Source organism: Eschrichtius robustus, chromosome 6 (genome assembly GCF_028021215.1).
Source record: "Eschrichtius robustus isolate mEscRob2 chromosome 6, mEscRob2.pri, whole genome shotgun sequence".
NCBI lineage: Eukaryota > Metazoa > Chordata > Mammalia > Artiodactyla > Eschrichtiidae > Eschrichtius > Eschrichtius robustus.
Window position 1 is genome coordinate 88,892,682 of NC_090829.1, and position 15,098 is coordinate 88,907,779.

Here is a 15,098-nt window from a genome sequence, read left to right on the forward strand (position 1 = left end):
CTTCTAGTTTAGATTATATTCATTCATTATCCAATACTTTATTTACACTGAACCAATTTCTGGAACTCTTTATTAATACATTGAAGCTAGCTTACTTTGAAAGAGTCCTTGATCTAGGCTGTACTTTTTCTTATCTTTCTTGACTGAAAAAAAATTTGCATGATCAAATGTACAATGCCAAGCTGTTAAGATATGATTCCCAATGGATATATTCTCATTGTAAATAAATTCCTCACATCTCAATTATCTTTTGCTCAGTTACATGTCCAGTTTGAAGGAAGGTACTATTGAAATAAAGATGAGAAACAAAGGAGTAGAAAATTCACTTCCAGGGTCATAGCAGTAAAAATTATCCCCTCAAAAGGTTTTTTCCTTTATTTGACCTGATTGCCGTTGTCTGTCTATACCTAATATAGGAACTTTTCAATTTTATGTTCTTTTGCTCATTTTGCACACATTATCTTCACCAATATAACTGATGTTATGACTTGTTTTCAGCCTGTCTCTCCACCTCAGACATTCACCAAAACACCAGAGATGGTCTGTCTTGTCTAGAGGAAACTGACATCATTTCCATGGACATACTACCATTAAAGTTATTTGGAATTGATGACCTGCTGTCTTCCTCTATCGTCCCAAGGTGACTTTTGCTATTTGCACCTTTCCTGTTGAAACTGGTATTTTATTTAATTAATTTATTTATTTATTTATGGCTGTGTTGTGTCTTCGTTTCTGTGCGAGGGCTTTCTCTAGTTGTGGCAAGTGGGGGCCCCTCTTCATCGCGGTGCGCGGGCCTCTCACTATCGCGGCCTCTCTTGTTGCAGAGCACAGGCTCCAGACGCGCAGGCTCAGCAATTGTGGCTAACGGGCCTAGTCGCTCCGCAGCATGTGGGATCTTCCCAGACCAGGGCTCGAACCCGTGTCCCCTGCATTGGCAGGCAGATTCTCAACCACTGCGCTACCAGAGAAGCCCTGGAACTGGTATTTTATGTTCACTAGGCTTCTCCCAGGTTTTGGAATTTGCAGAGATGCTTCTGATTTATAAAGCAGCCCATATCCTTTTTTTTTTTTTTAATTACTTATTTATTTTATATTTATTTTTGGCTGTGTTGGGTCTTCGTTGCTGCGCACGGGCTTCTCTAGTTGCAGCGAGCGGGGGCTACTCTTCGTTGCAGTGCGTGGGTTTCTCATTGTGGTGGCTTCTCTTGTTGCGGAGCACTGGCTCTAGACGTGCGGGCTTCAGTAGCTGCAGCACATGGGCTCAGTAGTTGTGGCTCGTGGGCTCTAGAGCGCATGCTCAGTAGTTGTGGCGCACGGGCTTAGTTGCTCCGCGGCATGTGGGATCTTCCCGGACCAGGGCTCGAACCTGTGTGCCCTGCATTGGCAGGCGGATTCTTAACCACTGTGCCACCAGGGAAGTCCCCCATATATTTTTTTTTTTTTTTTTTGATGGTGGTGGTGATTTTCATTTTATTATTTTTTACAATAAGGGTGTAATCTTTATACTTCACACACACAAAATAAAACAAGAAGTGCTTATGAAAGAGTCCCTGCCCCCACCCCCCATCTCAAAACATCCTGAACGTAGCTATTCAATAGAACAGAAAAATCAAGACATGTTTGATTTCAAAATTTCAATAAAAAAGCAAAGCATGTAATGCAACAGCTGTTCAACTTCCCACTCTAAAATAGGCACCGTCAGACAAACAAAACTCCCAGTATTTTAAATTTCTCCAGCACACATTCCAGTATAAATGTTCTGAACTGTAATCAGCTAGTAATTAATAATGGGACTAGAACCTTAGAACAGAAGTTATATTGCTTCCCTGCACCCCTTTCTCTTACAATTAGAGGGTAGAGGTATCAGGGGATACAGAGTCAAAGGAAGAAGGATTAAAAAGAAATTCCCAAAGTTGCTGTTTTTTGGACGAGAAAGGAAGACAGCATTTTACAAATGTTCAAAAAATCCCAAGGCAAGTAACACAATTCATTCACTATCACTCCTACTAGAAAGAATAAAGACATCAGCATCTTATTATATAAAACTGTACCTTCAGAAGTGTATTACAAGTTCACCAGAAACTATGGATGTAGTTTTAGGCTTCATCAAAGAAAACAAGTTCAGATCAAGTTAGATGCTATACACCTAGCCTAGCTGGATCGGTGTCTGGAACTGCTCACTGTGTCACCCTGAACAGCTGTAAACTAAACAATAGTATGTAACTCCAGAGGAAGCTTAAGGATTGAGGATATGTACACAGCTAATTATATCTCCCCTGCTTCGCGCTCTTCAGAGCTCCTCCTGTCTTCTGATCTGCCATTAGCGCTCTCATAGGACCGCTTCTGATCTTTTCGATCTCTGTCACGAGGTGATCTGTCTCTTGAATTCCTGTCTCTGTCACGTGATGCTAAGTCGTGTTCTCTGAATCTCTCTTTTGAGGATCTCCTCCTGGATCGCTCTCTGCTCCTGTCTCTAGAACTGTGCCCACTTCTCTGGTGGTTGCGGCTGCGACTACGGCTGCTGGAGCGGGACCAGTGGCGATGGCGTTTCTCCCGGGATTTGGATCGAGTTCTCCTTTTCCGTTCCCGTGACATGGAGCGAGACCTATGTCTGCGATGCTCTCTGGACCTGGATCTTTTAGGATTCTTGCTATGTGATCGAGACCTCCTCAGCTTCTCCCTTTCTTCTCTCTCCCTTTCTTCTCTTCTTTTCAGGCGTTCCTGGTTTCTTTTCTCCTGCTTCTCAGCTACAACTCTCTTTAATTCTTCAAGCTTCTCTCTTATTTCAATAAATCCCAGGTGCAGTTTACCCCCAAAATGAACAGCCAGTCGTCTGTCATTATCATGAAGACCTAAATAGGCAGAGCAAACTTCACAGACTCGAAGTTTCTCCTGCTGGAAACTGGAAGCTGGCATAGAATTCCGATAAACTTCCTCTGCTTCTCTTTTCTTTGCCCGTGCTTTCTCTACTTCATCCATTACTTTCTGGGATTCCTCCACATTCCCTTCAGCTCCTAGCTGTTCCACCTTAGCCAACAATTTACCGATTTCTTCATTTAACTCATGAACACGTTCTGCCTTTGCTGCAACTTCAGCAGTAATCTCTTCCTGAGTTTCTGCTCATCTTTTCTTAGCCACTTCCGTTCTTCGATCACAATCTGCAATGAATGACTGCAGATGATCCATAGCATCGAGTTCAAAGAAAAAATCTTGTTCTTTGGATGCAATTTCATAATCTGCTCTTAAAGCCAGGTCATGGACTTCCAGACATTCTCCAAGATCCATTCTAGTTCCAGACAGGACATCATGGGGGCAACAATTCAGAAGGTGACTCTTGCATACTCTGTCATCACTGAATTTGATTCGTTGACGAGTAGTATCTCTGCTCGGCGAATGCGGGGCCTTTCTGACACTCCCTTGCAGACTGAAGTAGGCAGGCATAGATACATTGAACGCGGTACCCTGCTTCCATTTATGCAGTATGCCAGGCATCGGCACGATTTTCAGTGGCACAAAGGCGGTTGCCACCACCAGGGCCTTCTGGCCCAACACAGCAGTGAAAATCCAGTCATTTCAGCTAAATAATACCGTGGACTTGTAAACATGGGTTCATTGGTAAATCCTCTTAGTCGTCCCGGGAGGTGCCCATCAACTGGTCCAGCATCGAGCGCATCTGGGCCTGCGCCGACATGGCGGCGGCGTAGCAGGCGGACGGACGGGGGTGGGGCGCAGACCGGGCCCTCTCGGGTGGGGGGACAAGGGGAAGGGGTGGCGGAAGGTGAGACGCTGTCTCGGTTGCCGCCGCTGCCTCGAGGCGTGCGGAAAAGGGAGCGGGAGGGGTTGCAGGAGAGTCCGGGCTGCGCTCCTCACGACGACGCGTACGTGGAAGGCAGCAGCCCCCGAAAGCGACCCTCGTTCCCTCACTCTCCGTCGGGTTCCTGGGACAGAAGCAATGCCGGCTAACCAAGCTCTCGTCTCCAACACCGCCACCCGCCGGAAGACGTCAGCCCCAGCTTCAAGCTCTGACGCCGCTCGCCGCCACCGTCGCCGCGACGTGAGCGCGCACGCTCCCCCATATCCTTTTAAGTGCATCTTTTCTGAATAATTTTGATATAAAATTTCATGGATAAAGTAGTCTGATGAAAATTCAAAGATAATATTACTAAAAAAAAATCATATATAAGTATAGTATTATAAATATATACAGTATTAAACCTTGGACTATATGGAGTAGATAGCATATTCCCAAAAGTTAAACCTTAGCAGGCCATTGCAATCGTTTAGGACCCTTTAGAAAAGATGCTATTCTTCCCTTCCTGTCCCACATTCAATCTCAGAAAACCTGCCCATTTCTCATTCTCAGAGCTCACGTTCCATCCCTGTGAACCGGCAAAATGGACATGTAAATCTAACATTCTGGTACAAATGATTGACTTTAAGGAAACAAGATGGGACTTGAAAACATGATTTAGAATTTTTAGGTAGTTGGTTGTAGAAGCTAGTCTTGGAAAATAATGTAGATTCAGAGATGGAGGACACCATATCTATACATGTAGAAAAAGAGAAGAGTAAAGCAAATAAGCACAGAGGAGCAGGGAAAAGATAACATTTGAGCTGGAGAGTTCCTGTCAGCTTTCCATTTCCTGACCATCCCAGATATACTCCTGTCCTCTGGAATAATTTTACTTAAGAGTGCTCAAGTGAATTTCTATTTCCTACAACTAAATTATGCTTGACTAAGACAATGCTTATGGTTAAGAGTCCTTTATTTCCAGTTGGAGGGATAGTAGGGTAACAAGGATAACAGACTCAGTATCAGAGCTACCATGCTGTCCAACCCAATCACAATTTTTTCTTTATTAACAATTTAAATTAGAAAAGCAAAAAGTAATACTCTGTTAATTAAAAAAAATCATATAATACAGAAGCATAGAAAGTTAAAGATTCATATCCCAAGTCTGACTCTCTCCTGATGCTATTCCTCAGAAGTAAATTCCAGTTAACCATTGTTACATATCCTTCCAGATTTATGTATTTACAAACAACAAACATACATTAATGTACATGTGGTGGCCCCCAAGCTGTAAGCTTATTCAGCTTTCTGCTTTCCGGAGAACTGCTTGTCTCTTTCTTGGTATGCACTCCTGACGCTGCGGTATTGAGCGTAAAAAAGGAAAATGGCTTGCGGCCAGTTTCGTTCCAGGTGCCTGCTCTGGATCTAAGAGCCCCTGGTTGTTCCCCAGAAGAAGGACGTGCTGCCCTGAAGGTCACTCTCCACACCGCACAGTTCTAGAGACAGGAGCAGAGAGCGATCCAGGAGGAGATCCTCAAAAGAGAGATTCAGAGAACATGACTTAGCATCACGTGACAGAGACAGGAATTCAAGAGACAGATCACCTCGTGACAGAGATCGAAAAGATCAGAAGCGGTCCTATGAGAGCGCTAATGGCAGATCAGAAGACAGGAGGAGCTCTGAAGAGCGCGAAGCAGGGGAGATATAATTAGCTGTGTACATATCCTCAATCCTTAAGCTTCCTCTGGAGTTACATACTATTGTTTAGTTTACAGCTGTTCAGGGTGACACAGTGAGCAGTTCCAGACACCGATCCAGCTAGGCTAGGTGTATAGCATCTAACTTGATCTGAACTTGTTTTCTTTGATGAAGCCTAAAACTACATCCATAGTTTCTGGTGAACTTGTAATACACTTCTGAAGGTACAGTTTTATATAATAAGATGCTGATGTCTTTATTCTTTCTAGTAGGAGTGATAGTGAATGAATTGTGTTACTTGCCTTGGGATTTTTTGAACATTTGTAAAATGCTGTCTTCCTTTCTCGTCCAAAAAACAGCAACTCTGTATCTCCAAAGAATGGCCCATAAGGCATGCTGACGCATAGATAGTGGCGCATAGATAGTGGCGGCAGAATTATGTGGAAATACAAGGTTTACTGATTTATTGTCTAATATTCGTTCCATACTAAACCTATATATACATTCATGCTCTTTGAATAAACTCGCCTTGCAACCATCAGTTGTCTTGGCCCTTCTGACCCCATACTGGTGCTTTTCAGTTCCTTACCCCTCACCGCCAGGAACTTCTAGCTTTCTGCAGCCGGTCTCGGCAGTACATATATATATGTCTGTGTATGTATGTATGTATCTATCTATCTATCTATCTACTCCTGTTCAACTTAGATACAATGTCTCTTGTTTATTCTTCTCCAGACACAGGAAACATCTGCTCAGGGTCTCCTGTATAAACCCTTCATGGGTCTGAGGCCAGCCATCAATTGCTTTTTAGTTTTTTTTTCTCCAGGTAAAACAATTCCAATTCCATTACCTTTTCTTTGGTAAATATGTTTAAAAATTATTTTTTCTTTTTCTCACTACAAAAGAAAAACTGGTCTCTGAATTAAGTGCTCTAATAAAAATTTTTAAAAAACACGAATATTATATTTTTAATACCGGTTAGCTCTGTATCAAAGTCTCACCATCTGTATAATAGGATGGTTGACTTATCCAGTTGGTTTTGAGGCTTAATTTTGTTTGGCATTCAATTGATTACTCTCAGCTAATAGATATCATAGTCATGTATAGTATGATGTCATCTCAGTTAATTCATTGTCTCTATTTAAATTTATCCTAAATATAAATACGGTTTCTTATTTAACAAGATGTGACTATCTTAAAGCCAAAGATGGAGAACATATATTCTTAGAGATATTCTTCATTTCTCCACATTCCTTCCATAATAGTGATCATCTAAATTACCCATTGTACATCAACATCTGAATACTTATAAAAACCTAGAGAAAGCTCTTTTTTTTAATTAAAAAAATTTTTTTTCTTGGAGTATAATTGCTTTAACAATGTTGTGTTAGTTTCTGCTGTACAGTGATGTGAATTAGCTATATGTATACATATATCCCCTCCCTCTTGGACCTCCCTCCCCCCCACCATCCCACCCATCTAGGTCATCACGGAGCACAGACCTGAGCTCCCTGTGCTATATAGCATGTGCCCACTAGCTATCTATTTTACACATAGTAGTTAATTAAAATATGTTTTATAGACTTGGTAGTTCTGAGATATCCAGATAGAAAAAATATCCCTTAGGGGCTTCCCCTTCAATTATTTTTTAAACCTCTGTTTTAAAAATAATCTTTGAAATATATCATACATACAAAGAAGTGTGTAAAACCTATATGTAATGTTTAAATAATAGTAAAATAAATATCTCTGTACCCACCATCCAGCCTTAGGAAATAGGATGGTATCAGCCCTTCAGAGACACCTTGCCAAATGTATCTCTTTTACCTCTGAAACAGAAGTAGCCTCTATCCTAAATTTTTATTCCCCTTGATTTTCTTTATAATTTTGCCACCTAGATATCTATCCTTCGACATTATTATATTGTTTAGTTTCCCCAAATCTTAAACTTTATACCAGTTGAGTCATACTGCATGAATTTGTCCATGATTTCAGCCAAATGATTTTCAGATTCACTCATGTTGATGAGAACAGGTTGCACTTATTCATTTCATTGATGAATAATATTTCATTGTATGAATATTCGACAATTTATTTATCAATTTTACTATTGATGAATTTTTGGGTTGCTTCCATTTTTTGCCGCTTTTGAGAATGTTCATGAACGTCTTAATTATTTGCCTAGAAGATGGACTGCTTGGTTCCAACAAAAAATATTTTTTTAACACAAAGCAAAGGTCCTTGTACATAGTAGGACCTGAGAAATGCTTAAGCGAGTTAATTTCTATAATTTAACAGTTGATTTAAAGTCTTTTTAATATTTCCTAGCAAATATGTGCTGAGGAACAAATATGAAGAACATATTTGTAGATGGAATGTAACGTGGAGACTTAGTAATTGTTTAATTGGATTTACCCATCCCAGAAGGAACTGAACCCTTGCTGAAGAAAACGCAGCACAACTGGAAAGGGATAACTCATTCCCATCATGTGTGTTCTTTGCTAGGCTACCAAGCAAGAACACATTTGCCCAGCTAAGCCCTCTTAAAACTTTTTGGGACAAAGACAGATAGAAACAAGTACAGTAAGTCAAATATTTGCCCAGCTGACTTTTTCTGTCAAGTTGGTCTCTGTATGGGTGGCAGTCAGTTTTCCCTTCAAGTCTCCTTCTGGCCCTTCTGTTACCATTCAAAACATTCTCATTCCCAACAAAAAGCATTTATTAAGCACTTAGTTATTCACTGTATTGCAAATGGAATCATGGTTGCAAAGTGGATTAGTGCAAAAGGGCTGTATCTTTTTGTTACTGAAGAAAGGACTTAACCTATATCTTATGTTGTTTAACCTATATCTTATGTTAGGACTCTAGTTGTAATATCAGTTCTTTCCAAACAGTTTGAATGATTTATATGCAAGAAAGGCCTAGACGGTAGGAACACAAGGATAACTATTCTAATGTCCCTGCAGTCACCTGCAGCCCCAGGGAGCCCTGAGTTGGCCCACCATCTTCCGCCTTTGGCAGGAAATATTAAGAGGTCAAGTACTTCCGGCCTTGGAATTAGGCTCTTCCATGTCCCTTATGGCAGGGGTGTTGATCATAACAGTTTTGTAGATTCCAGATTTGCTTGCCTTGATTGACATCAGTAACCTATCTGATTTCTGTCACTTTTCTTGCCTGAGTTCCTGACTTCAAAAGCTTGGCTTATTTCTTTTGTTTCTTAATAATCATTATTCTTTACTGCTGAAGTGACAAATGATTCTTGCAGATGCAGTTCCAGGTGTCCCAAATTACAGTTGAGGTGTGAATAACTTCCCCCAGCAGTGAACCACGTGTCCAAGTGTTATATTTGACTTTACCTACTTAGATAGCAGGTTAGCAAGAAATCCAATTTCTTTCCCTGACACTCATCTCCCTCCCAAACTCCCTTTCATATTCCAAGGACCAGTCCTGCTTGTTCCTGTCTTCTTGCCAGCTTTATTGCTTTTATATTTCTTGCAAACAATACCTAACATAATTCCTATGGCTAGAGGCTTCCCTGGTGGCGCAGTGGTTAAGAATCCACCTGCCAACGCAGGGGACACGGGTTCGAGCCTGGTCCGGGAAGATCCCACATGTCGTGGAGAAACTAAGCCCGTGCACCACAACTACTGAGCCTGCACAACTACTGAGCCCGCGTGCCACAACTACTGAAGTCCGCGCGCCTAGAGCCCGTGCTCCTCAACAAAAGAAGCCACTGCAATGAGAAGCTCGTGCACTGCAACGAAGAGTAGCCCCCGCTCACCGCAACTAGAGAAAGCCCGCGCGTCGCAATGAAGACCCAACACAGCCAAAAATAAATAAATAATTCCTGTGGCTAAAAATTCTTCCTTCAATCCAATCTGTAGAGACTTCTAGCTCAAGGGTAATAGGACGCCACTTACTAGAAGAGTGCCTGAGGTCAGCTGCCTCCTCCCTTGTTTTCTCTTCTTTATAATATCAGCCTGCTAAGGCATTAGAGCTACTACAAACAAAATCTAACAAAAATGTTTCCCATTATATTATTATATTTAGTAATATCATCCTGCTAAGCCATTAGAGCTACTACAAACAAAATCTAACAAAAATGTTTCTCATTATATTATTTTATTTAGTAACATATTAAGTTAGAAAAATGAGAAGTAATATATGCTTATCTTGTTACAGAGGGGATTTGGACTCATCATTTTGATGGGGTTGTCAGATAAAATACAGGATTTCCAATTAAATGAAGTTTCAGATAAACAATAATATATATATATATATATATATATATATATATATATATCTTTTTATTATAAGTAGGTCCCAAGCAACATTTGGGAAACCTTGTACTAAAATATTATTTATTGTTTCTCTGAAATTCACATTTAACTGGGAGTCCCATATTTTAGTTTGCTAAATCTGGCAACGCCACCCCTTGAGCTGGCGGACTTCAAAACTGCCAACAGATGTTGGTTGCTTGTTAAAAAGCCACTACCTGCTCCAGCGCTGTGCTGCTGCCTTGTAATGTCGCAGCTGAAGCTGGAGACAACCAGAAGTCCGGTAATCATTTAGAACGGCTGGTGTCTGCGAAGATGAAGTTTAGGATGAACTTTATGCTCCAGCAGCTTCTGCATCAGTCAGTGCAGATCATTTATTGTCCACTGATGGTTTAAGATTTCAAAGAAGGATCGTCTTACTCCCCAACACCTTCCTCAGTGCTGCACTAGGACAAATGTGTTTCATGGTAAAATTACCCCGGGGCCCTTATATTCTAGCGTTTTAGATTCATTCACATAATTACTTCAGGAAGACACAGCCTGCCTGTGGCAAGACTGATTTGGGATATGTTCCTCTATGTAGAACCTCTCTTCTGTCAGACATGTCATCTGGTACTATCTTTTCCTGCCTCTGTGGTGACTTTATTTCCATGGCTTTTTTTTTTTTTTTTGCCTTTCCTTGTCACTGGGCTTCTGTTGGGGTTATCCTAATCTATTCTAACAAATTTCAGTAATCTTGAATCTTGGGGCAAAGTGGTTTGAGCTCCTGTACTCTTGTATCCCAGGAAGCCACTAATCTTATGCAAGTGTGGTTCCCTCAGGCAGTTTCAAAGATATTGATAATATCAGTAGTTTATCTTAAGAAGGAAGGAGGGGAGAAAGGAAGGAAGGGTAAGAGATGGGGAGAAGGAGGGAAGGAGAGAGAGAGAGAAAGGGAAGAAGAAGAGAAAGAAAAAAATAGAAAGTTCTACCTCCGCACTGGGCATTAAAAAAAAGGAAGAAAGAAAAAAAATTGAAGTTCATTGGACATAGTTAAATCATAAAATGCAATACATTTTTAAATTTGGGGAAAATAAAGCAACATTGATCTCAAAATCTAGCAATAACCCTTATTAAAATCTTTGGCCCTCCAAATATTTTTTCTGTGCATGCTTGTGTGTGTGTGTGTGTGTGTGTTTGTGCATTCTGTGGGAGTGTATATATAATCACACATACAAATGAGTTCATACTCTACAGCCTAGTTTCAAATCTCCTTTTTTTTCACTTAATATTATATAATAAATATTTTTTCCATATAATTAAAAATACTTCTAAAATAGTATTTTAATAGCTAGGAAATATGCTATTGATTGTAATACATAATTATATTTAACCAATCACCTATTTTGTACATATAAGTTATTTTCAATTAACAGCTTATGGCTAAAACTTTGCATACATCTTAAATTATTTCCTTAGAGTAAACTATCAGCAGTAGAATTTCTAGAACTGGGTAAAGGGGATTTTTCCCATATTGTTAAAAAGATTTTTATTTTGAATAATTTTAGATTTACAGAGGAGTTGCAAAGATAGTACAGAAAATTCCTATATACCGTTCAGCCAGCCTCCCCTAACATACATCTTACATAACCATGGCACATTTACCAATACTAAGAAATTAACATTGGTAAATATTAAACTGAGCTTCAGCATTAACATCTTTCTTTTTCTGTTCCAGATTCCAATCCATATAACTATGTTGCATTTAGTTACTGTGTCTCATCTTTTTCAAATTGTTTTCCATGACCTTGACACTTTTGAACTGTACAAGTTAGCTATTTTGTAGAATGTCCCTCAGTTTGTATTTGTCTGATGTTTTCTCATTATTAGACTGTGAATGTGACCATATGATTTTAAGGTTTTGACCTATACATTTGAAGCCCTGTTGCCTATGAGTGATAGGCTAGTTGAAAGAAGTTGTTGAAGGCAGGAAATCTATTAAAATGATACATACATACCTTATTTATTTTATTTGCTTTATGTACTTTCATGTGCCAGCATTTTAATTTTGGGCCTAAGTTTTGTCTGTTTGTTTTGTTTTCTGTTTATAGTATATTTTATTGATTGGAACTCTGAACCACCTTTTTTCCATAAATCACAACTATAATTAATAAATCATTTATGATTCTAGTTTCACTTTGCTTAAAATGGAGAGAGAACTTAAAACACTTGAAAAGCAGCTTTTCAAAATTTTTACAATTTCTTTTGCATTTGATTCACCCACATCTGATTTGATAGCAATTTTTTTTCTTTAAAAACTGTATATTCATTGAGTCATTTCAAAGCACATGGTTCCCACTGAAAAAACAAATCATTTTCATTTCATCAGATTATATAATATTTAATAAATAACAATTATAATAATGACTAGAACTGAAATGATAAGTTTAGAGAAGACATAATCCTCTTGACAAACCCCTTTGGTTACTAAACATTGAGAAAGCAGCAGTACTTAGGTAGTTTTGAGAGAAGCCCCCTAGCTTCAAGCATTCAGTGTGCAAATGGTATTAGACAGTGTGCTTTGTAGAGAGAACAGTGGGTGCTGGTTAACTCAGAAAACTGGTTAAGAAGAGGCCAGTTAAGGGAGCTGCTGATGTATTGCCAAATTGCCATTCAGTAAAGTTGTAACCTATTTATGCTTCCAATTACCTGATCGGAGAGTTTCTATTTCCCCACCTTTGATAATACTTATTTTATATCATCTACTTATGTATCTCATATATTGTTTAATTCTCCCATTGCTAGAATGAAAACTGCATACTAGATGTAGTGCTCTTTGTTTGTTTTGTGTTCTGATATATTCCAACCTTCCAGGGCACTGCCTGGCACACGGTAAACACTAATATTTGTTAGATGAATGAATTAAATTAAAAAGAAGACCTTCAGGTATGCAAAGGAAAGATACAGAAAAGGGAAGTCCCTACTAGGGTACTCTATCTGGAAAAACATGTGTTTTATTCAGAGCCTTTGGAAGATGTTGCTGCCCTCTTTCTTGTTCATCCTATAGGAGTGACTTTGGATCTTCAGATCACACAGGTCCATCCTTTGTAACTCTTCACATGGCTTGGTTCACCCACACAAACCCATGCTGGGGCTATAAAAAAAAGCCACTCCATAACTAAAACCTCTCTGGATTAGAGATCTCCACACTCCAGTGACAAACAATAACAGTTTTCACTGGTCTAAGAAATATCTCTCGGATAATTCTAGACTGTTCAATACTAGATGTCTGTGCTCAGGCTGCTGTAATAAAGTACTGTAGACTATGTGACTTCGACACAGACATGTATTTTTCACAGTTCTGGATGTTGTGAAGTCCAAGATCAAGGTGCTGGCAAGGTAGGCTTCATTCTGAAGTCTCTCCTCTTGGCTTGTAGGTGGTTGCCATCTTGCTGCGTGCTCATATTACCTCTTCTTTGTGTGCTTGAATTGGGGGGCAAGTTTCTCTGGTGTCTCTTCCTGTAAGGGCACTAATTCCATCATGAAGGCCTTACCCTCATGACCTCATCTAACCCTAATTACCAACGTAAAACCCCCATCTTCAAAAATTGTAGGGCAACATAAACATTCAGTCCATAACACTGAGTGATCGGGACCCTGAGTTCTGTAGCCCTATGTGTGAGAAGCTTTAGGGAACACATCCCATACCATTCTTTCAGAGCTCACCAGGCAGATATTTGGCCTAAGGCAATCTTTTTTCCCAACTCTTGGAGGAGAAAGCCAGAGAAATTGCTGTAGGCAAAAGCACTGTTGGTTCTCATTTTCTTTCATTTCACTGAGACTATTGACTTTTTAAAAGTTTAAGGAATTTTAAAGGATGTTTTGTTTTGGACAGTAATGAGAGACTACAGGTTCTACTTTTGTTTAGGACAGGGAAAGCCACACACAAAAAAATGTTGCCTCTATACTAACAACAGGAATAATCCAGATAGTCTAAAAGAGCCTATCTTTTCTTAAACCTATCAGAGAACCAAGTTGCAAGGCAGCTAAGGCAACTGAATCTCAAAGAGTAATAAACCCCTTTGAGGAGGAATGGGACATACAAACTCTTTTACTTTTAGCAGAGCAAGGAAGGAAGAGGTGGCCTTCAGGGAAGCAGCTAAGAAGAAATCATCTAAAATGCCAGTAAATTCCTATAGGCCATGTGTGGGCTAGCATATCAGTTTAGGATAACTGGGAGGCTGGTTCACGAGGGGAATTCACAGTCTTTTCCAAACTCTTCTCCATAGGCTTACCCTGGATGCTCACAAGATTAGGGTCGGGCAGGAGACCAGAGAGAGCTGTTCTTGGAGCCTCAGAAACAAGGGAAGGTCTGGTTGCCATGCGGAGAGAAGCAGGAGCACTGAAAAGGCCCCATCCCCAAGGCCCAGGTGCACAGACTGCCTAATTTTGGGGCTAGACTGGGAGAATCAAGAACCACCCCCAATAAGCAACAGCAGTTTCCTGCTGAGGCAGGGGGCCAGTGCTCGGAGAGAGATGCCCTCTGGTACAGGTGTGCAGGGACTGATGAAAGCTGAGGGTGGAACGGGAACACTGAGAAAAGCCCTCCAGCACCCCAGGCCTCACGCTCAGCACAAACCACCACTGGAGGGATATGAAGACTGTGGTGCACTGAGATAACGATAGCAACAATAAAGGTCAAACAGGCCTTTTAGATGGGTTGTAGAAGGGTTGAGAAAGCACATATCTTATGATACACCTTTTCGATCTTTCCTGCCTTACTCTTGGCTCAAGGCTTTTGATCTTAACAAAATGAGCGTTTGAGAGTTTCGGTTACTCCACTGTTGGTAATCCAAAAGCAGTGAGGGCCCTTCCATAGAGTGGCCCAAGTGGCAAGATGGTGAGTAGGAAAACAGAGAGTGTGGGAGGAGCAATTAATAATTAATCGCTGCACTCATCTGTTTGGTCCTCAGATTTACCATAAGCTGTAACATTCCATGATTCTAAGTCAAACTTTGTGAGCAGTTATTCTGCCTTTGTGAAAGAAAGAATCTGGTTTTAGGAGTCCTATGCCTGCTCCTGCCTGTTGCTATGGTTGTTGAGGTTTGATTTTGTACCGACCTCCTGGGCCTTGCACCAACATTCATGCTAGTGCAGCTAGACTAAGTGGTTGTGGCCAGGGTAATTATAGGAAAATTCATTTATTATTGTTTCCAGTGGGATAATTTTTTTCAAATATTACATGCTGGAAAACATGGACAGGCAATTTGGCTTTATGAAACTTCCACTAAGAAAATCAATATAACATAGGCAATGGTAAATGTTAAGCTTATTTTTTAAATGACATTTCC

General features: G+C 40.2%; 1 protein-coding gene across 1 annotated transcript; it reads right to left on the reverse strand.

Moving 5' to 3' along the window:
* Window positions 1-2,002: 2,002 nt before the first annotated feature.
* Window positions 2,003-3,740, reverse strand: LOC137766466 (putative RNA-binding protein Luc7-like 2). Its single transcript, XM_068546778.1, is given in 2 exon segments — window positions 2,003-3,383; window positions 3,631-3,740. Coding segments are annotated over 2 exon segments (1,179 nt in total). The 5' UTR covers window positions 3,692-3,740; the 3' UTR covers window positions 2,003-2,265.
* Between the last annotated feature and the right edge of the window lie 11,358 nt (window positions 3,741-15,098).